We start from the raw sequence: 22,695 nt of genomic DNA on the forward strand, positions 1-22,695 counted from the left end.
CCAAATCACACCTCGGGTTTGACACAGTTTGTGGCAAAAGCAATTCTAATTAACATTATATTAAATATTAAGTCAAGATCATAAAATGTTGATTGGTGCTGATTAGCTGAATAATCCCTCATTAGAAATCACTGCACCCTTCACCAGGTACTGCACTGCTTGGCTGATGAGTTCGCTGCTAAATTCAGTCAGCTTTTTGCCCTGACTTTTTCCATTTAATTTTAGGGCAGGTGAAGAAAAGCCCAAGCTCTGCTTCTGTTCCCCATCTCTTCATCACCCACGGGAGAGCCATGGCCACCTTCCCCTGGAGTAGCTCCCCCCTCCCCATCTGCTTGAATTGTGGAAGGTCCAAGATGCAGGAAGGTCCTGGTTATTGATGTCCCTACTTACTGCAGGGGGTTGGAGTATTATTACTCTATGATTATTACTCTATGATTATTACTCTATGATTTACTCACTCTCAAAAAGACAAAAGGTAGAGCTGAGTCTGGATGTTGCCCTCCTGGCTGGTCTCAAGCCCAGGCAGGTAAGGCAGCACCAATGGATTCTTGATGGTGTAAACTAGGAGTGCATGGATACCTTAGGAAGGATGGAGTTGAGAGAAGACTCTTTAGTCTGATTTGATTGGAGAATTTGAGCTGCTGCAGGAGGGTGAGTTCTTTGGGGTGTTCAGGAAGGCTTGGTCCAGCAACCCTGCCTTCCCCAACAAGACTTTGTGGCCCCCTTTGTCATGGTTACCCATATTTAATGGTGAATGATAGCACTGCACACTAGGAAGCTTTGCTGAAGTGAAACCCCAAATCCATTAGCTGTGAGATTTGCTGTCCTAGCCACCTTATTTCTTTCAGTGGCTGCTTTGGCCAGAGACCCAGCTCTGATTTTCCACAGTATTTCTGAAGAAAAAAATTACTAAAAATCAGCAGGTAAAATCCCAAAGCTGGGGCAGCCTGGCTGTACCTGCTTGAACTCCTCCTCACAGTGCTGCAGGCAACCTGCTCCACGGGGACCTTCACAGCCTGAGCTTGGTGCCTGCTGGCAAAGCCAGGGCTAAGAAAGAGAAAATACTCTGTCATTTTATAGTTCTGTTTTTCCAAGGGCTGCCTTCTGAGTCCCGTGGAAGAAATCTCTTTATTCCTTCTGTTATCTTTGGAGCTGATGAATATTGCTGGGGAGTGGAGAGGAGATGCTGGGCAGAGCCTGATGCTCTCAATCAATTAAATCAATGCAGGCTTGATGCTCCACTGATTTTCCCTAAGCAAGGGTTTGTTTTGGCCTAAAAGGCAGTGAGCACAGTGTTAAGGATGACACATGGAATCATAGATAAGGTGGCTTCTGGTCAGGCTGAGAAAAAGAGGGAAGTCATGCTCCAGGGCCTCCTTTCCCTGCTATGGGCATGGCAGGATGCAGCCCTGGACCTCTTCACTTCACCCTGGTCTGCTCACACATTCATCTGTTCATTCTCCTTTAATTATTCTTGTTATTATATTAATATTAATGGTTACATTTTTATTTAAATGATGGCTTTAAGCTTGCTTAACTTGTCTCCTTTTCAGAGCTGCTCTGGGTTAGTCCAAGGAAGCTCCACTGTGGTCCCAAAGCCTGAGCTGAGCTCCTTGAGCAGCCACATGTCCTGGGTGGATCTTTACCTGTTCCACCAACAAAACACCCAAAAAGTACAAGATCACTCACTTCCTTCTCCTGGGTGCCCAGCAACCTGAGAAAAAAAACCAAAAGAGATGTCCAAACGTTGAGTATTCTTTGTTGAAATGTTTATAGTGCAGGGTTAACTCTGAGCCAGCAACAAGATAGGCAGGTATTTGAGAAGATCCCCAGGCCAAGTCTACCCAAAACAAGGTATTTCTACTCTTTCAGTGCTTTTATTATTTTTTTTTTAAAGGCATTTAAAAAATGCAAAAAAAAAATTGAAATATCGTCTCACCCTTCCATGGGCAGCATCGTGTGCTGGGTGCAGGGTGCTGCACCCTGGTGTGAAGCTGCCTTTGCATCAACCTTCATCTCTGATCCATGATGGGCAAGGAATCCCTGCACCCAGCAGGCAGCATTTTGGTTGGTGGATTACTAAAAATATCTATTTGTTCCTTGCAGAACCAATGCATTAACACAGAGAAGTGGCACCAGAAGGAAAGCCTGGAGCTGCTGCCCTCCCTGGAGCAGAAATGTTGGAATGACAGTGCTGGGATTGCTGGAAAAGAGAGAAAAGTGGCTGCAAAGAGCAGGTCCCTGCAGCCCCTCCCTGAACACTGGAGATATTTTTGTTTAAAGATACATACGTAAAGGTAGGTTGAATCTCAAAACAGCATTTTCCAGTTTAAAACAAAAAGAAATCAAAACAAAACCACCTTCAAAATTATCTCAATGTATTTCTCCTTTTTTTTTTTTTCCCAATTAAGTTATTTTCAAATGAGTGAAAAGATGTTCCATGCCCTAAGATACTGAAACCTTCAGTGTCAGCTGAAAGCAGGATTTCTGCTCTGGGCTCCAGCCCTTGCTGCAGGCACCTCTGCTTTGAAGCCTTTGAAGTGTCTGTGGCACAGGCAGAGGCTCTCTGCAGTGAAAACTCCTGGTTTTATATATATTTAATGTGTAAAGTGTCTCTGCCTGTGTGTGTTTGTGTTAGGGTAGTGTGGGTTTTCTCAGGGCATGGGGGAAGATGGAGCAGAGCTCCTGACCCACAGAAGAAAACCTGGTGGGAACACCAGCACCCAACCAAAGGTGCCTTTTGCCTCACTTCAGCATCATCCTGAAGATCAGAGAATCCCAAACTGGTTTGGGTTGAAAGGGACCTTATATATCATATATATATATATATATATATATATATATATATATATATATATATATTATCCAGTGCCAACCCTCTGCCATGGGCAGGGACCCCTCCCACAGCCCAGGGTGCTCCCATCCCCATCCAACCTTCAACACTGCTGGGGATGGGGCAGCTTCTGGGGGCAACCACTTTTCTTTTTTTTTTTCTTTTTTTTTTTTTTTTGGCATTCAAAATCAGTTTCTCTGTTTCAGAATGAGCTGGATTTATTCCCCATGCACTGCAATTATTACAGCCTGGAACCAATGAGGTTTAATCAGTAATAATAAAAAAAAACCAACTCCCAGACCTTAAAGCAGTGAGTTCAACCTCTGTTAGTTGCTCAGCATTTCTGAGTGTTTTGGTGAAGGACTTCTCCCAAGGGCTGCTTTTTACGTAGAAGAAAAGTAGGAAAGCTTTCGAATGCTGTCTGAAATGGAGAAAAAATTGCCTTCCATGAACCTAAAAATATATTTCTGAGGCCTGGTGATCTGTTTTACCAGGGTAATGTCCCTGTTTGAGGAGTGGCTCTTTCTCCTTGGTCTTTGTTGCTTTTTTGAGTGGAAGCCACACAGGGAAATATTGGAAATGGAGAGGGAAAATATAATTAACCCTGTGTTTTTCACACAATTGCCCTTGGTGATAGTTTATTTTCTGTTTTTTTTTTTTTCCTTAGTTTTTATGAAGCCATCATTAACCCAGCCAGCCAAGGTCAGGCAAGACTTTTTACTTCTTTGCAGACTCTGAAGCTTCTAAAGCTTCAATCTACTATTCCATAACCAAATATTTAGTACCTACTGGTTGGGTTAATTAGAGTGCATTCTTTACAGCTCTGCTAATAATCATTACTACACCATCACAGCAATGTCTATAGGCTGTTTTTTTCGTTTGTTATTTCCTTTAACAGTAAGCATTTAAGTAGTTACACCCCTTAAACCACTTCTTCTCTTGGGCCCAGCCAAGGGTTTGTGCAATCATACTGGGAATTATTAAGTTCCAGAAGAAAAGGGCATCACCTGCTCTCAGAACAATTCCCAACTTAAATTCACCACAGTATCTTGAGCTGACCTCAAAAAATAGGTGATTTTTTTTTCTCTTTACTTAGAGGAGAGATTATTTGTAGGAATAGAAAGAAAAAGAAAGATCAGAAGAAAGAGAGAAGATGACTAAATGTCCAGCCTTGGTTTAGTAACACCAAGCAGTATGAAAGTTGCTTCCCTGATCTGTTCAGTGCATGGTTATGGGGCTCTGGCTCCCAGGAGGAAGAGTGATCAATGTATCAGGAAACAAATACATTTCTGTAAATAGAATTTTTTCCAATTCAGATGTTTCTTTAGGAAGTGGTGGGGTGGGGGATGGAGAAACAGCTTCTCAAATGTCAAGTGCTTGAAAGCCTAAAAATAGATAACTGGAATAAATAAATTAAACCCGAAGACAGGACTGATGCTCTGCAGGCATCGGGGATTAAATAAATTCACTAAATTCAAAGTGGTATTTCAGATAAGAGCTCTTTGTGCTGCAGCATGTAGAGCTTATTGATTATAGGCTTGAGGTGCTGTGCACTCTTGTAAAACATCCTCTGGCCAATCTGACTCAGTCCATTGGCAAGGTACAGCCTGGTGCAGCAAGCATGGAGCTGGCTCCTATTTCCCTGCTTATTTTAATTTTGTTTTCTGTCCTGATTTGCTGCACAGCCTCTGTGCCCTCTCCCACCAGCACCAGTGGGAAGTTCCCTCACATCAGGGTTGTCTCCTGGTCCATCTCTCCTCAGGGCTGTTGTTCATCATCAAAACTTCCCCAGCCTCAGGGCATCCTAGTTTTCAGAATCACCACTTTAAAAATTTTAACTTTATTTTTTGTCTCCTTGGCATGAGGGAAAAGTTGACCGAAGGAGCTGCAGGGGCTTGGGGTTTTGGGGTGACCTCCCCAAATCCCCTTAATTCCCAGAGGTTTGGCACACCTCCCAGTATCTTTCTTTACCAAAATCAAGCCTCTTAATCTCAAGAAATGCAGTTTCTGCTACGTAACACTGGCTCCTGAGTACAATCCACAAGGCTTGTGTTTAACACCCAAGATTCATTAATATTTCCTGCAGAGTGTTCAGTAAGTAGCGAAGAAAGCAGGAAGTGTCCCAGATGTTGGAAAGAAAAAATGGAATTATTCATTGCTTACTAACGTCAAATGCTAATGTGAGGAAAAAGCATCCTTGAAGAAATCCTTGACTGAAATTCATCAGAGTGATGTGAAATCACTCTTTTAATTATGCATTTTTGAATGTATTTATTAGTCCCGGTTCTGATCTGACTTACAGATGTTTAACAGAGATAAGGGTCTACTGCAGGCTTTGGAATTACTCATGATTTATAATGACAAAACTTGGATCAGAATTAGGTCCTTGTCACTACTCTATAATATCCTTTCATCAAACTTCTTCACATGCAGCAGATGAAAGAGCCAGAGGCTTCCGCCATCTCCAACCCCACCGCTGAGTCCATCAGCTTGGGGTTTTTTTTTGAAATCTCCAGAAATGATGATGCTCACACTAAATATTTTTCTGCTGGGGTTATATTTATCATGGGAAATGGGAGAGCTGAGGAATAAGTCTCTTTAGTCCTACAAAAGGATGCTTTTGGTCAACACTCCTCTGGCTGACAGTGCTGCGTATTAACTGCGGGGGAAATTAATTTCATTGTGCTACTCTAGAATCTCTTCCTCTGTGTCCTTATTGTTGTGAGTAGGCTCAATACCTTAAAAAAATATTCAACAATGATTCAAAAACATGTGTTTTGCAAAAGAATGATGGAGTTTTAAACTATTGCTTGCTCTAGAGCCAATCCAGAGCGAGCAAGTCTCCAGGGATGGTTTATTCCCTAAGGCATGAATCCATGATTAAGCTAAATGTATTCCATAAATGCCTTGATGACATTAAACTAAATTTTTTAAAGAACAGATGGAGAAAGTTAATAAATATTTCATTCTATAATATAAAACTCACTTCTATATTCACAACTTCAGGGATCCTCAGCTTCACTGATATCAATAAGTCTGATGGATTTTGTGCCGCATTCTCATCCTTCTGCCCCGGTGTCTCTTATGGGATCATCATTCCTGCATGCTTGGATTGTTTTATGGGATCACTGAAAGGCAAGTGACTGTAAATCTTGACCTCTTCTGCTCCTGGATTATATACTTTTATTCTTTGTGACCATAAGTGTTCATCTCTACACTGAATAGATAATTAAGTGACAAAAATTATTCAAAGGGAATTTATAGTGAGAAATTATCACTCGAAGAACTGGAGGGGCACAAGGCATAACCCAAGGAGATACTGTGAAAAAAAAAAAAAAGAGTTCAGAATGGCCAAATAAAACACTGAAATATCTGTATATTTGTAAATGTCTTGAGACATCTATTCACTGTGAAAAAAAAAAAAGAAAAAAACCAACCAAACAAAAAAAAATAATGTTATTTTTACCTGCATATACCAATTCTATTCAAACAAAATTTCTCTTAAGGGCAAACTGTGTGAATTTTGCTTAAGAAGTGTAGACCCAGCCTGTTAGTCATATGCAAGAACTAATCTTTACATGTGGGAATTACAATTTCTCACTCTCTGTATGCCATGAATCTTGTAAAAGAATAATTAGAACCTGCTCCAAAAGGAAAGAAATGCCAGAGTTGAGTAATATTTTAGGAAGAGCATTAGCAAACATTTTTATACTGCCAACAAGCTTCACTGCTTTGGAGAAGAGATTTACATTACATTATTAATTAACCACACTGAGTCAATAGCATGACATAAAGCTTGGGAGATATAGGTTTAACTCAAATGATGACATTCGTGGGAACAGTGTGCATTTTCAGGAAGCTTGATTTAAAAGTTATGCTAATGAGCTCAGCAAGCAAGGGCCCAACAAAATACTTCAAAGCATTGAGATCCAAACCCCCCTCTCCCCCCCCCAAAAAAAACCAACATGACAAGATAGAATCTTTGTCATTTCTCAAGAGTCTTTACAAACCTCTGTGTACATGGGATGAATCACTTCACCTGCAGTACCTCAATGATTTGGTATAAAATTAGCATGCATTACTCCTGGTGGGACTGATGTACTTTGTCAGACAACATACACCAGAGCAATTGGAAGGCATCTAAATGGTATTTAATTTGTCTTTTTGGAGCTGGCTTTGGTGTTACATCCTTAGGTCTCATGGTCTACCCTAAGAAGCAAAATAAATGTTGGCAGTGCTATTGTGCCCACTCCCTTTCCCCCACCTCTGGCCATCTTCCAGTTTTGGGGTTGTGAATCCCCACGTGCAGGGAAAATATTAAGTGCTGCAAAGAAATACTAATTAATTCCTGTTAGGTTTCATGCCACAGAAATTGGTTTATTGGCTTGAGGAAAGGAAGGTTAGGTCCAGGTGCATTTGTATCTTCAGAATTGGGGCTTTTAAGGGAAAAAAAAAAAAGGTCTCTCATGTTTCCCGACATCCTGTTAAAATGGATGCCCTTTGATGTCAATTAGAGCCAGCTAAAACAAAAAGAAAACAAAAAAGAAAAATCTTTCTTAATAGCTTTTCAGAAATAGACATTAAAATGCCTCCACCATGGCAGCCAGATTTGATTTCCTTTTACAAGAAGCAAGGATGCTGGGAACGCCGTAAAAGTCCAGCTCTGCTGAATCAAAGGCTCTTCCTTGGGCTGCAGAGAAAACTGATGCAAAACCCATAGATACATCTCAATGTCTCCAAAAATGCCGAAGCTGGACCTTCAGCCAGGGCTGGTTTGGGACTGACAGAGGTCGGATGCTCAGTGCTCCATCCCTGCCTCCAGCTATGGGCCAGGGGAATCATGCACCTACGCTGCCAATTATAGCTACAAGAACACTCAAGGTCCTCAAAACTTCATTACAAGAAGCATCACCAATTTTCTTGAAGGCCTTCTCTGAATTTGTCTCATTCCATGGACTTCATAATGTCTCTGCCAGCCAGGTAGAAGAGGAGTCCAGAAAGTAAAACCAGAGGCACCCCTGCTGCAGCGAACATGAAGGACCACCCGTAGTACACATGGACAGGCACATCCTCCAGGCACTTCTCACTCCTCTCCAGAAGGATGTACTTCTGAAAATCAGCAGCAAACTCCTTCCACATCACGAAGAGAAACACCAGCAGGAGAAATAAGCTTCCTGGAAAAAGGGACAAAGAGGAGTTATTCTTCCAACCAGCAGGTGGAACACAGAAATAGAAGAGAGGAAAGGTGGCAGCACTTTTCCATTTCTTCTTGCAGGTCCTTTGCATGACAGCTCAGAGTTGCAGAATTATTATCCATGACCTTGCTCTGTGGGTTGCCATGAAAACCAAGCCCACTCGGTGTGGGAGACACCCACGTGGCTGCCACCATCTCCTGCTCAGCTGCAGGAACATGGACAACTTGTGTCTTGGCCACCAAGGGCTCATTACAGCTGGGTACAGACATGGAGAAACCATCACCAACACTGCTGGTGTTCACAGCAGGGAGCTAAAGGTGGAGTGCTTTTCCTTTTTTACTTTTAATATCTGCAGATGTTAAAAATCAAACAGATATCTGGGAGTTGAGTGAGAAGCTGAGACCGAAACTGACTTTCCCCTTTCTTTTGATCCACCTTTCCAAGTAGTGTCAGATCCTATTCCCACGAGAGCTGCAAAGCTACAGGGGTCATTCCTGCTGGTGGCAAGTGTTACCCAGCACCCAACCTGTCCCCCAGCACCAGGGCAGGTAGAGCCCACCCAGCCTTGAGCAGCTGCTGCAGCTCATGTGGATCCCCCCCATGTCTTGTGGGTCCCCTTCCTTACCAGAAGCTTTGCAACCAAGGCTTAAAGCACCCAAGGAGGAGGATAGATGATGCTATTTGGCAGAGAAATAACACATAATAGAGCAGAAAAGGCATGCAGTCATGAGATACTAAGTAATAGAATTTTTTTTTTAAATTACTTATAAATTACTTATTAAAAAATTACTTATAAATTACTGCTTATAGCAAGAGGCTAGAAAGTCTTCTCACTGGCAAGTGTGGCCCCCTTTGCCCTCCCCAGGAGGAGGGCTGAGGCCACACTGGATCTGAGCAATGAGCTCAACATCAGCATCTTGCTCAACGTGGGTCTGCTCCTCCCAGAGAATCCAAAGTGCTGGGTGGTGGGAGGCTCAGGTCCAGCTCCCCTGCATGAAGCAGGTGACAAAAACTAAGTGGCCTCAATATTATTTACTGTGTCACAGAATATGGAGAGTGGGCTTTAAAGTCAGCATAAATTAAAATACAGTGATCTATTAGATGAGATCATCCCTAGAGATGATCTCTAGAGGTGCCTTCCAACCCTTAACATTCCCAAAGTAGATCATGATGCTGTGATGACAGATCTGAAAGCACTTCAGTAAGAGCTGAGCTGGCTAATTCCCAGCTAGGACCTTGCTGGTTTTAAATGCTGCCATATAACATGGAGACACATGAACACAGATCAGAATGCAGCAGAGTTGATAATATTTTTAGAGGAGCAAAAAGGTTCAAAAGGAATGGAGCTGACAAACCACCACACAGTTCTGCAGATGCCTTGTGGCTTCTGGTGGATTTCATTTCTCCCCTTGCAATTTTTAGATCAAAGGTAGCTTGTGATATATTCAATTATTCCTCCTGGCAGCTCACAGACTGCACACTCCAACTCCCTTGCTAAAAGGTTTCAGGTAGAGCTTGACCCTGAGGGATCTCCTTAGCCTTGGTGGGACCTAAAACCTTGGATGGAGAAGATAAATCAGTGTTCATCTGTGTTTCTGCCCTTATTGGATATAAACACATCTGCTGTGAGAAGCCTCCACTTCACAAATTGTACCAAAAATGAGACTGATGTGAAGGAAGAAGGGGTTCAAGGTCCCCACCATGTGTTAGAACCTGTCCTATGCTGCCAAATCTACTAAACTGCCTCCCATGCCCCAAATAGCAACTTAATAACCAAAAACTGGAGTAATCTGAGCAGAGGTCACCACATCCTCTTCTTTCCAGCCCTTCCATGGAGAAGTCCCTGTGAGTGCTGGAGAGGCAGGCGAGGAGTTAAACAGCAGCTGGTGTAACATTTGCATGTGCATTCAGAATTTGATACCACTTGAAATCAAATGCACAAATAAATATTTTAGACTTTATATGCTGGTCGTGTGCTTCAAATACGAATTATTCTCCTCTAAGACAAGGCTGGGGTGGTTAAATAGTCACATGCTCTTTACAAAATACAATATATTGATAAGGAGGCAATTAAGTGGTTATTACTGATGTAATTTAAAATTAAATTAATTAGATAGCAACTGAACCTTGAAAAGCGCTCTTTTAAAGATCAATTTCTATTTCATTAACTTATGATACCTACTGAAAGAGAAACAAATAAAAGAAACCAGCAGGAGAGGACACAGGTATGGTCTTACTTTTCTTTAAATCCTCCTGGTTTTCTTTAGCCAACCAAGGGCCTTGTGTTGGATCATCCCAGGACAATTTAGACTGCCTAAGGCTTGTTTGTTGAAGAAATCAGATTAAAAGCTACCAGATCCTACTGAGGAGGGTGCAGAGAAACCCTGTGAGCAAGTGACAGCATCCCTAAGCTGACCTGGAGCTGAGGATGGGGACGCCATCCCTCCCCTGGCCCTGCCAGGTCTCTCCTGGAAGGATTTATTATTAAACAGGTACTGGAGGTGATGGCACTGCCATGGCATCTAAATTAAGAACGTTTTCACACTCAGGGAAAATGACAAGAAAATGTAAGGTAAGCAGCCTTCTTCCCTGGAATAATTAGAGGTGAGTGGTGAGGAGACCCTGGGATTTGCACCAGCTCCTTGGTGAGAAAGAGAAAATCAAAAGGAGGAGGGGAGAGGCACAGAAAGGGCAGCAGAAAAATGCTCACTTGGAACACTCACGGGTGGTCATGGAAGTGCTGAAAAGCTGTCACACCTTCAGACATTAGCAAACTCTTCATAATGAGAATTATCAGGAAGTTTCACTCCCCCATTGCCCATCTAAGCATCTGGCATTTTTCTTTTAAAATGTTATTTCCTTTTGGATTTTTCATCTTGTGAATAAGTCTCACTTTACCACCTCCTTTTTTGGGACTTTTAGTCTCAGCTGCAGAAGAAAGAGATCTTCTGCCTCCCACCAGTAATAACTTTTTATGTACAGAGAGAGGTTTCTTCCTGCCTTGGGCAGCAAAATGAAATAATGAAAAAAAAAAAAAAAAATCTAATTTTCTATCTAAGAAATGAGCCTGGCATCAGCAGCAGAGACACAGGATGTGTTTTGGGGTTGGGTGAAGACCCCATCAAACCAGACCATTCCCATGATTGGGGATGCTCTGGGGAGGAGGCTGGTGGGGGTAATGGTTTGGGATGGCTTGGAGATGTGCAGGCACATGTGGGATGGGCTCTGGCTCTATTTCCCAAGTGACCCAGCAGGAGGGAGGTGGCTCTGGTCCTTTGGAAGGGTTCTCCAAACCACCACCCACTGAGCACTCCGTGTGTTGGGACAGGTGGCAGGTGGGCAGATAAAAATACAGTAAATAAAAGGCAGTTATGGTGAGGAAGAAACCCTGAGGAATCTAATTGAGTGATAACAATCTTCACCCTAAGGCAGTGAATTCCCCCACTGACCAGGCACAGCATCTCCTCACGGTGATGGCATCAACCAGATTTGCCCCAGTAGGGCCCCTCAGTGACAAATATTTTGCATCATTTTGCAACTATTTCCTACATGGGCTTCCATGACCTCGGTGTGGGCTGCAGGGAGGTTCTGGATGGGATAAAGTTGCATTAGAGGATGCCCTGAGAAGCCAGGGTCTCTTCCAGCCGTGGTGCCCCACCTCACTATCCCACTGCCAGCCCACATTCCTGTTCTACAAATTGCCAACTCTTTCACACGTCCTCCAGGAGGGATGGTTTCTGCCAAGGAGGTTAATTAAAACTGCCCCACAGGCCATGATGAGAAGATGAGATGCTCTTTGTCCCACCTCATCTCTCCCAACCCTGCTATCTGAAGGAAAAAAGGTGGTGAGGGAGCTGAGGCTGTGTTCAATCTATTGTTCCTACTGCTTAGAGCAATCCTGCCAAATATTTTTAGAAAGGAAAGTGAGCAAATAACCAGGAAGGGATCCATCCTGAACCCATCAGGAAGCCAGTGCCAAGCAGGAGCCAGAGGGCTGAGTTCAGGGATCCCAGATCAAAACAACAAATAATAATAAATAAATCAGCTGAAAATCTCAGCAAACTTTGCTGGAAATGCTGTAATAGCCTCGAATTCCCCATTTAGATGGAAAATCTAAGAGGAAGCCTCTTCCAGCTGAACTCGTTCCTCCTGATGACAGTTAATAAAATGATTGCTGCTCAGATTGAAGCTGCATTAATACAAACTTCAGTTTCAACAGCAGCATCTTTGTCTGATGCCAAGAGGTTTATGTGATGTGTGATCAGAAGTGTCACATTCTGTGCCCCAGCCTCTTCATCAAGGCGTAGGCAAATGAAGTGCAAAAACAAGGGACTTGGGGGGAGGGGGAAGGGACTACAGTGATTTGATACCGCTCAACATCTTTTTCAGGGTATTTGATTTATCTGCCCCGTGTCAGCAGGTGACTGGTCCCAGTTTCTCCATGTGGGCTGCAAGTTGGGTGCTTTGAAGAGGTTAAGGAGGGAGGCAGCCAGTGTGGCACGACTGGGAGGATCCACATCTTCAGCCCCAATCTCAGTAGAAGGGGTGAGCTGAACACACAGACCCACCCCAAGTGGCCAACACTGCTCAGTAGAATCAATCACTGGTACCTGGTGGAGGCTTTTCCCAACCAGAATAATTCTCTGAACCTTGCTGAAATCAAAGGCTCTGCTCCTCTGTGTTGCACAGGGGAGTAAAAAAAATCTTTTTCCCAAATCCCAGCCTCCCTAGGCCTAAGAAATGCCTTGCTAAAGCTTGACTGAGCCCAGAGCTTTATTTCCAGTGAGGGAGGAGGGAAATCCTGGAGATCTCCTCAGCCTGGAGAAGAGAAAGCTCCGAGGAAACCCTTCCCATAGCTGAAGGGGGCTACAGGAAAGCTGGAGTGGGGCTTCTCACCAGAAAGGGCAGTGAGAGGACAAGGGGTAATGGTTTTAAACTGAAAGAGAGGAGGTTTAGGTTAGACGTGTGTCCCCATCACATCCCTGAGCAGCTCACCTGAGGCGAGGAGGAATCCCCCTCCCACTTTGTAGACGCGGGGGTTGACGAAGGGCACACCACAGACCAGAAGAAGACCTCCTACCAGCCCAGCTGCCACAGCCAGCATGATGAATGCTGTCCAGAAGCCTCTGTACACTGCAAAAGAAGAAAAAAAAAAAAGAAAAAAAAAAATTAAAATCAGGGGAGGAAAAGTGGTTTTCAGAAGTCCACACTTCACTCCTGCAACAGCCTGTGAGGATGCTTGAGATGGATGGGGCTTTGAGACTGAAGAGCAGCAAGTTGAGGATGGATGTCAATGCCCTAAATGGTGGGACTGGGATGAGTATAAGGGGCTGGGAGGGTTTGCCAGGGAAGCACAGAGATCAGAGGGCACCGTGCTCAGATGTGCCAGTGGGGGCTGGAAGGGCTTGGCAAGAAAGGAAAAAAAATGGGGAAATTTGGAGAGAGATGAACTCAGGCCACATCTTTGTTCCATTTTAATTAACACTTGCAGAAGGTGCCGGATTTCTGGTTTTGAATAAAGGCAGTTTTTATTGGTGGGATTGAAGAGAAATGAGAAGCTCACGATTCCCCCCACTAATGGCCTCTCCATCCACCAGGTTTGGGGAGGTTTGCTGGGACTTCAGGCATCCACAGCAGCCAGAGTTCAGCAAGGTTGTGTCCAATACATCCTACAGGCTGGACTTGGCTTGCTAATTTAAATCTCTTAGTAGCCAAGTCAATGCCATAAACCTTGGCCACAGGTGGTGGTCATCAGCCAAAGCCCCTGATACTTCCCTGTTCATAATTCCCCTGGTCCCCTCAGCCCACCCCATCTCCTGCTGCCTGTCCACTGGTTAGAAAGACCTGAGCTGAGCCCGAGCCAGTGGGTAACAGTGAAATGATTCACACTTTAAGTGAAAATGCTCCAGAGAAGATGCATTTTACTCATTTGAAACCATTTTGTCAGGAGAGCCACTCAGGGAGAGATAAGTATCCTGAACTCTCCAAAACCCCAGAATTCATTTTCATGTTTAACCTCCCAGCACCCATTCCTCCCAGGGAACCTCTGAGGCTGCAGATAAGGCAGAATTATCTCAGGAGCAGGTAATAGCTGGAGGATCCCCCCTTCTTGGGCTGCCTCCTGGTTTGTCCCCATTTGCATATGAGGATGGACCAGTTGGGAGGAAAATGAACTTTCATGGCAGAAGCTTCTGCTCAAGGCAGAGCTCTGAAGGTTTTGCAGAGGGGTGGGTGCCCTAACTGTGGGTGCTGAGACATCCTCAGCTCCCTGGGGATCACAGCAGGATGGGTGCCAGGAGCCTGTCCCCAGCACCCCCTGTCCCATCACACATTGCTGAGCAGCTGGAGAAGGTTTCATAGCCAGGGCTGACAGGCAGGGACAGATGCCTCCAGAGCCCTTTATTTAGCATGGGAAAAAAAAATAGTGTGTTTAGTGAGCTCACTCAGAAACTAGACAGGGTTCCTGCCTCTCCTAAGCAGAAAAAAAAAAAAAAAAAACAAAAACAAAAAAGCCACAATGGGTTCCTCCTTCTACCCTTGACTGGTCCCTTGTATCCATTTCCCACCACAGCATCTTCCCCAAGGTAGGAATCCTGCACAGCAAAAGAAATGGCCTTGTCCTCCCTCTTTCTACTGACAAATGTGGTTGGTTGTTGGGTTTGGGTTTTTTTTTTTCCTATTAGTTCCTCATTAAAAAAAAAAAAAAAAAAAGTAAAGAAAGAAAGAACTAAAAAGGTACTGCTAAAGGCTAAGGAAAAGGTCAAGATGTTTGTTTGTGCAGTATTCCTGCCCCAGCTCCCCGGAGGCAACATGGAGTGATGCAGACTATTTAAAGAAATCAATTCATTTCAGAAAAAGATCATTGAATTAATTCGTGCTGCTGCCACCAATTTGGCAAATTAAAATTCCCAACAGCAGCTGATTCATTACAGAACTCTGAAAACGTAGAGAAACGTAGATAAAAAATAAATAAATAAAAAGGAACCTGTTGAAAAGAGATCTCTCCAACTGTGTAGGGTTCAGTGCATTAAAAACAAGCCAGACACTTACCTGGATCTTCTCAAAATTTGGTCCTTTCACTGATTTTTGTTTTTTTCCAGTGCTTGTCTATTTTAACCTTGCACCAAATCAACCCCAGGAAGCCAGAACCTAGAAACAAATGAGCACCAACCACCACCACCAGGCTGCAGCCCAGGAGAAATGCTTTGGGTTTCTTGCCCACAGGGTCTGAATTTGGCTCTGGAGCAGAAACCCTTTGCCTCCACCTCCTCCTAGGAAGCAAGGAGGTGGGAGAAAGGAGAGGATGGATTTAACATCCTCCTTTACTTTTAGGAGCACCCAGCAGGAGGGTGCAGGGCTGGCTCTGGGGACAGAAGATGTGGGAGAACATCTCGGTGTCCTCAGAGCTTGGGATAATTAACTGAGCAAAACCACTTTGTGAAGGAGCTTCCCCAAAAATCTTGGTTCCCAGGACAGCACTGACACACACCCAGGGTAAACCTCTGGGAGAGGAGGAGGGAAACCCACCTGCTGTGGTGTCATAGGAAGGGTGGGGGAAAGGTCCAAGAGCAATGGGCAGTGGGAAGAGGTAACCATGCATGCAGAACTTGGGGTGTGCTTGGCTGGCTGGAAAAGAACAACAGAAAACAAAACAAATAAACAAAAAATGTATTTGCCTTCATTTCCTGCAAAATCACAGTATCTGGAAAATCCATGCAAAACACTCAGGGTAGAGGGGTGGGAAGTGAAGACGGATAGTGAATCCTGTTTAGAAGGAAAATGAAATTAAAATAAAATAATTAAGACAATTTTAAAAAAGAAAAGGAAAAGGAAGAAGAAAAAAGAAAAGGAAAGAAAAAGGAAAAGAAAAAGGGAAAAGGAAAAGAAAGAGAAAAAGAAAGAAAAAGAAAAAGAAAAAGAAAAAGAAAAAGAAAAAGAAAAAGAAAAAGAAAAAGAAAAAGAAAAAGAAAAAGAAAAAGAAAAAGAAAAAGAAAAAAGAAAAGAAAAAGAAAAAAGAAAAAAGAAAAAAAAAGAAAAAGAAAAAGAAAAGAAAAAGAAAGAGAAAAAAGAAAAGAAAGACAAAGAAAAAGAAAAAAAGGAAAAAGAAAAAGAAAAAGAAAAAGAAAAAGAAAAAGAAAAAGAAAAAGAAAAAGAAAAAGAAAAAGAAAAAGAAAAAGAAAAAGAAAAAGAAAAAGAAAAAGAAAAAGAAAAAGAAAAAGGAGAAGAAGAAGAAAAAGGAAAAGGAAAAGAAAAAGAAAAAGAAAAAGAAAAAGAAAAAGAAAAAGAAAAAGAAAAAGAAAAAGAAAAAGAAAAAGAAAAAAGAAAAAGAAAAAGAAAAAGAAAAGAAAAAGAAAGAGAAAAAAGAAAAAGGAAAAGGAAAAGAAAAAGAAAAAGAAAAAGAAAAAGAAAAAGAAAAAGAAAAAAGAAAAGAAAAAGAAAAAAGAAAAAAGAAAAAAAAAGAAAAAGAAAAAGAAAAGAAAAAGAAAGAGAAAAAAGAAAAGAAAGACAAAGAAAAAGAAAAAAAGGAAAAAGAAAAAGAAAAAGAAAAAGAAAAAGAAAAAGAAAAAGAAAAAGAAAAAGAAAAAGAAAAAGAAAAAGAAAAAGAAAAAGAAAAAGAAAAAGAAAAAGAAAAAGAAAAAGAAAAAGAAAAAGAAAAAGGAGAAGAAGAAGAAAAAGGAAAAGGAAAAGGAAAAGGAAAAGAAAAAGAAAAAGAAAAAGAAAAAGAAAAAGAAAAAGAAAAAGAAAAAGAAAAAGAAAAAGAAAAAGAAAAAGAAAAAGAAAAAGAAAAAGAAAAAGAAAAAGAAAAAGAAAGAGAAAAAGAAAAAGGAAAGAAAAAGGAAAAGAAAAAGGGAAAAGGAAAAGAAAGAGAAAAAGAAGAAAAAGAAAGACAAAGAAAAAGGAAAAGGAAAAGGAAAAGGAAAAGGAAAAGGAAAAGGAAAAGGAAAAGGAAAAGGAAAAGGAAAAGGAAAAGGAAAAGAAAAAAAAAGAAAAAGAAAAGAAAAAGAAAGAGAAAAAAGAAAAGGAAAAGAAAAAGAAAAAGAAAAAGAAAAAGAAAAAGAAAGAAAAAGAAAGAAAGAAAAAGAAAAAGAAAGAAAAAGAAAAAGAAAAAGAAAAAGAAAAAGAAAAAGAAAAAGAAAAAGAAAAAGAAAAAGAAAAAGAAAAAGAAAAAGAAAAAGAAAAAGAAAAAGAAAAAGAAAAAGAAAAGGAAAAAGAAAAGAAAAAGAAAGTGAAAAAGAAAAAGGAAAGAAAAAGGAAAAGAAAAAGGGAAAAGGAAAAGAAAGAGAAAAAGAAGAAAAAGAAAGACAAAGACAAAGAAGAAGAAAAAGGAAAAGGAAGAGAAAAAGGAAAAGGAAAAGAAAAAAAAAAAGAAAAAGAAAAAAAAAAGAAAAAGAAAAAGGAAAAAAGGAAGGGGAAAAGGGGGAAAGGAGGGGAAAAAAGGAGGAAAAGAAGAAAAAATAAACTAATAAAATAATAAAAAAAAAAGACTGATGAGAGAGAGGGGAGACATCACAGAGTCTGAGGCTGCTACCTGCACACCCTGCGGTCTCCACAACCTGAGCCTGACATGGGCATCAATCACGACTGAGGGAGCAACTCAAACCAATGTAAATATTCACAATATTCCCATTGCTCTTTTCCTCCAGAAACAGCCTTGGAAGGGGCAGAGGAATTTGGGAACCAGAACAAGAACTGCAGTTTGTGAGGAGGCAAAACACAATTAGGCTGGAAGTGCCCCATCAATATTAATACCACTGAGGCTTATCATGATTAACAGTAATAGAATGAATGTTAAATGAATTAATTAATGGTTGGCCACTTATTTAAATATGTTCCCCAGCTCAAAGGAACACTTTATAATAGGTGGACATTAGTTCATGCTAAATTGACTATGGAATACCTATTGAATTAATTATTACATCCACGAGAGCAGCAAATTAATTTGCCATGATCAATCCTATTATAATAAATACCTAAATTATTAAAGTAATACAAATTTGCCAGTTATTAGAAAGTCGTTTTACTTCAGGTAACATTATATTATAGAATTTATTCCCATATAATGTAACTGGACAGCAAACCCCCTTTCTCAAATGTGTTCTTTTTTTTTTTTTTTTAATCAAAACATTTCCCTGAAAAAAAAAAAAAAAAAAAAAAAAATCTCAACATTGCTCAGTTGAACAGTGGCAGGAACTGCTCCTGCAAGATTTTACAGGAAACACAGTGAAGGGACTGGGGGACAGCAAAGTCATCTGAAATTTTAATCACAGCAAAGTCAATTTCTTGTGGGAACCTGCACAGTTCCAGCCAAACCCCTCCAACACCATCAGCTGCCACGTGAGCAGCTTCCAGCAGACCAAAGCCAACCTGAGCCCAGGGTCAAGGCTTCTGCAGTGTTCAAAACCTTTGCAGAACTTATTAAAATCTCCTTTTTTAAAATCTCTGATATGCCTCCAGGCTTGGGGCACCCCAGGGGAAAGCTGTTCTCTAATTACCCACCAGGCACTAACACCATTGCTGGCTCAGGGTGTCAGGGGGTGGTCTCACTCCTTTGCTCTTTCTGGTGGGACCAAGAGCTTACACCAGGTGGCACCAGTTGGTCTCTCCGAACAGGTTTCACCTTCTACTTCAATTTTTTTTTTCGTTCTTTCAGAACAAAAAAAATATTTTGCCTCCATCTCTTTGTTCACATAGAGAACCAGATCTGTCAGCACAAGTTTTAGGAATTGCAGAAGGGACAGTATTGTAAATTCGAGTCATGGAGTATTTACCAGAAGACTTATTAAATGTAATTTTAGTGATGCAAAATGGGCAAGAACTTAAAAAAAAACCCTAAGTCTTGCATGCTGAAGGGATATAGCCATGAGAGGTTCTGAACACCCAAGGAGGCCACCACTCCATAAGACTTTGTCTGTTTCAAAAGGCATTAAGAGGTTCCTACATTTCTACAAACAACCATCTGAGAGCAAAGTCCAAGTCAAAAAAAAAGAGCAGAGAAATGGGGAGCCAAGTTTGTTTTTGATAAAGAGTGAAAAAAAAAAAAAGAAGAAATAAAAATGTACACAACCACTTCCTCATCCCTGTGAGCCCTTCTTGTGCCTGTTTGCCACTCAAACCATGAGGGACCATTGGGGATCTGGTGCCCTGGCATCATACTCACTGTACCAGAAGGTCCAAATGCTCTCAGGATGCCCCTCACCAAAGAACCAGCATCTCCAGAAGAAGCCCTCGTGGTGGAAAGTGAGGATCTCCTTCCTCTCCTCTGCCAGCACTTCATCCTGCGGAGAAAAGAAGCCCAGGTTGATAAGGGGGTGGCTGTGGTTGAAAGATGAGGAGTGTGGATTTGGGGCTTGGGCAGGTGTTGCTCTCATTTTTTGGTTGGGGTTCTTCTCTGCTGTTGTTTGAGTTGGCTTCAGAAGGGTTGGGCAACACAGAGGCAGATGCTGCCCTTGACTTTCTGCCATCTCAGAGCCACAAAACATCCTGATAAGAAATCCTCTTGCAGACCTTCACAAAAAACCCACTTTCTCCTCTCTCTGATGTCTTTAAAGCACTGGCTGCTGGAGCTGGTTAAGGTATGCTGGGGAGCATGGACTCAGCTTCTTAAACATGTTCCTTAAATAAATTTTACTGCTGTTGTAACCAGCTTGAGGCAGGCTGAATACCAGGTAGACAATTTTAGGCATGACCCAATGCAACTGTTCAGATGTCCTTGCTTCTCTGCAGGGCCCACGTAAGGTCTGGCTCCAGCCCAGCTCCAACATTCCCCATGTACCAGCCTCTTCCAATCACCAGCCCAAAGGTTTCCTCCTTTTTCTCCTCCTGTTGAGCCCAGTAGAAATTAATATTAAATTTAAATGAGAGATGAATTAATCTGCCCACACCAGTCTTCTTGTAGACCAGGATAAGGATTTGGACAATTCCTCTCTTTTTGATGAGTCTACTTCTACCCCCAGAGCAGATCTATCAGCACGAGGTTTAGGTCTTTGCAGAAGGGACAATTTACCAGAAGACTTCTTAAAACTAGACCCAAATCAGTTTTGCCTTTATCACATACTTTTTGGTAAAGGAGACGTGACAGATTTTGTAGAGGATGAAGAAACTCCACCCAGGATTGGATCCTGGGAACTGGAGAAAAGAGACAGGACTTGAGGGGAGGTGCTAGAAAATACTTCCCTTGCCTCCAAGTTTTTATGCAAAGAGTTATGACAACTTCCAGGACCTGCTTCTCCTCCTACTGTCAGGATAAAAATACCAACTATGACAATGGTAACATCAAACTTCATCACCTGGGCAGCTGCTGACTTCGTGCTGCTACTGCATGTTTAATCCCTGCTGGGCAGATCCTCCAGCCCATCCTTATCTGTAAGGGACAGGATTTGCCAGTTTCAGAAAAAAAACACAGCCTGTTGCACACAACTGAAATAGAAATAATAGAAACAGAGTCTGAAATAGAAATAAAATAGCTCTGAGGAAAGAGTCATAGCAGTTTCTCTTTCTACCCAGTGCTTTTGAAGTCTCTCTGCCTTGGCGATGGGCACAGGAGCACTGGGCCAAGAGAGGTTCTGACAAGACCAAGATTCTTATTCACATCATGTGGTTCAGTGTCTCCCATTTAAAGGACAGCAACTCACAAAAATCTGAAACTACAAACACTGTCATTTCCCAAGTGCACAAAAAACTGAGCAGCACTTTGCCAGCCGTGGCTGCCCCTTCCGGGGCTTTGCCACCCTGCTTCAAACAGCAAAGTGTCTCCTGCCAGGCAGTTTTCCCATCCTGATGGTTATTTTTTTTTTCTTTTCAGTAGAAAAAGTCATTTGGAAATATGACTGATGCAAAGGGTGTCCTACATTTAATTCTGGGATTCTGGAAGGAAAGGAAACACTTCTTGCTGGCATCATGATGCTCACCCGGTGTGACTCACCACAGCAGAGAAAAATCAAACCTAATTGGGTTGAACTTTGAAGTAACAAAAAAGGCTGCACACAACAAGGGTCCTCCTGTCATTTTCTGATCGAAAGCACACATTGATTGGCACAAAAACATTTCTGAAGAGTGGGTGAAGGAACTGATCTGGCTGTTACTTCATTGAAGAGTTAGACAACAATAAGCATGGCTAAGGAGGCTTTCACATGTGGGAGCAGCACTTAGCACTAAAATATCAAATTGTCCTTCAGAAATTACATTTACTGCTAACTAAAATCCTATAAGTATATATTAATTTTAAGATATATAATATCTCTTCTCTTTCAAAGGGCAGGGATTCTTGTCTGCTCCCTGTCTGGTGCTCACTTTTGGTTTCTGTCTGTGCTGTACTCCCATCACTTCAGATGTAAATGATTGCCAAGTCCTACACTTCAAAATATAAACTATTTTTAAATGAAGAAACTACACAGAAAGAAATCTTTTAATGCCAAATATCGGGAGATATCTTTTGCCTTTAGAGGCAAATGCTGTCAGCAAGTAAAGCTCCTACATTTCTGCCTCTCATTCCCTAATTTTTGCAGCCGCCAGATGACAGAGGTGCTAAATTCATGTTTCCTACACGTGCTTCACTTCAGTCCAACTTCTGCATTGTTTGGAAAAGTTGGTGTGGTTCAGATTTTTAAGTAAGCCCAGCTTTTACCTCAGCAGGGCACTTCTGATGAGCACAAACAATCAGCACAGGTGAAAAAACTGCCAGCGCCCAAATTTAAAGCATTAGCATTGCCTTTCAAGGGAAGTATTTACCTAAATCAGCTCTTCCCAGGTAAGGGAAGATGTCTGAGCTTACCTCCCCACTCTGCAGAGTGCTGTTCCCACTCTGGAACACACCACAGCTCTCGGTAGCCAGGAGCCAGTAGTCAGTCCCAAAAGCCAGGAGGAAGAGCAGGACGCCGGAGCCGGCGAGGATCCCGGCCACGAGGGCAGCGATGCCAACCTTCATGGGGCAGCAGGGCAGAAATCAGAAAGGAAGAAAACCAGTGAAGTTTGCAGGGTGACTGGAAGAGAGGGAGGAAAGAAGGGCTATTTTGGGATCTTCTCCAGGCTGGTGTGGGTTACAGCGGGGTGGTGGGGAGAGGACTAAGAAAAGCAGATGACCCGTTGTAACCAAGCAGCTGTGGCATGAAGGGAGATGACAAATCACTGCTGGGACAGAGCAGGAAGATTTCCAAATAAACACATGGCTGTTCATTTCAGGAGAAAGGGGCAGAGAAGCCCTGAGCCTCACCAACCAGGCAGTGTCTGCAGGTCAGGAGTGGTTACCATGCAGAACTGCCCGGGCCTCTGGAAAGGTTCTGAAAGCCCATTTAATGTGAGAGAGGTTCTGCATGGCTGGAGCAGCTCTGAGCTCAAAGATCTTTCCCACATCATGGACTCAGCAGTTTCCACATCCACAGCTGTGAGGCACCTTTATCCACATTCTCACCAGAGCAGTGCACAAGTGGCACTTGTGGAGTTCACATCTCCTTCAGCTCCTGCTTCCTCTGAACAAACCACCACTGCAGCTTTCACACAAAGAAACCCCAGAGATCCAAGCCCTAACAGTAAAACATGGGTGATATCTTCAAGACCTCTCAGAAGTGAGGCAGTCAGCCCCTGCAAACATGTTTAAATCAGGCAGGTCCACATCCAGCCAGACAAGGAGCATTAAATGAGGTGGCACACACTGATGAGAAGTGTGTTGTA

At 42.2% G+C, this 22,695-nt stretch overlaps 1 protein-coding gene across 1 annotated transcript; it reads right to left on the reverse strand.

Annotated features, from left to right (window-relative positions):
• Window positions 1–6,512: 6,512 nt before the first annotated feature.
• Window positions 6,513–22,062, reverse strand: LOC139802369 (transmembrane protein 182-like). Its single transcript, XM_071757498.1, has 5 exons — window positions 21,800–22,062; window positions 19,187–19,304; window positions 15,556–15,654; window positions 13,024–13,161; window positions 6,513–8,007 (listed from the first exon to the last, which is right to left on the reverse strand). Exons 1-5 carry the CDS (start codon window positions 21,950–21,952, stop codon window positions 7,778–7,780), a joined length of 738 nt encoding a protein of 245 aa, XP_071613599.1. The 5' UTR covers window positions 21,953–22,062; the 3' UTR covers window positions 6,513–7,777.
• Between the last annotated feature and the right edge of the window lie 633 nt (window positions 22,063–22,695).

Source organism: Heliangelus exortis, chromosome 14 (assembly GCF_036169615.1).
Source record: "Heliangelus exortis chromosome 14, bHelExo1.hap1, whole genome shotgun sequence".
Lineage (NCBI taxonomy): Eukaryota > Metazoa > Chordata > Aves > Apodiformes > Trochilidae > Heliangelus > Heliangelus exortis.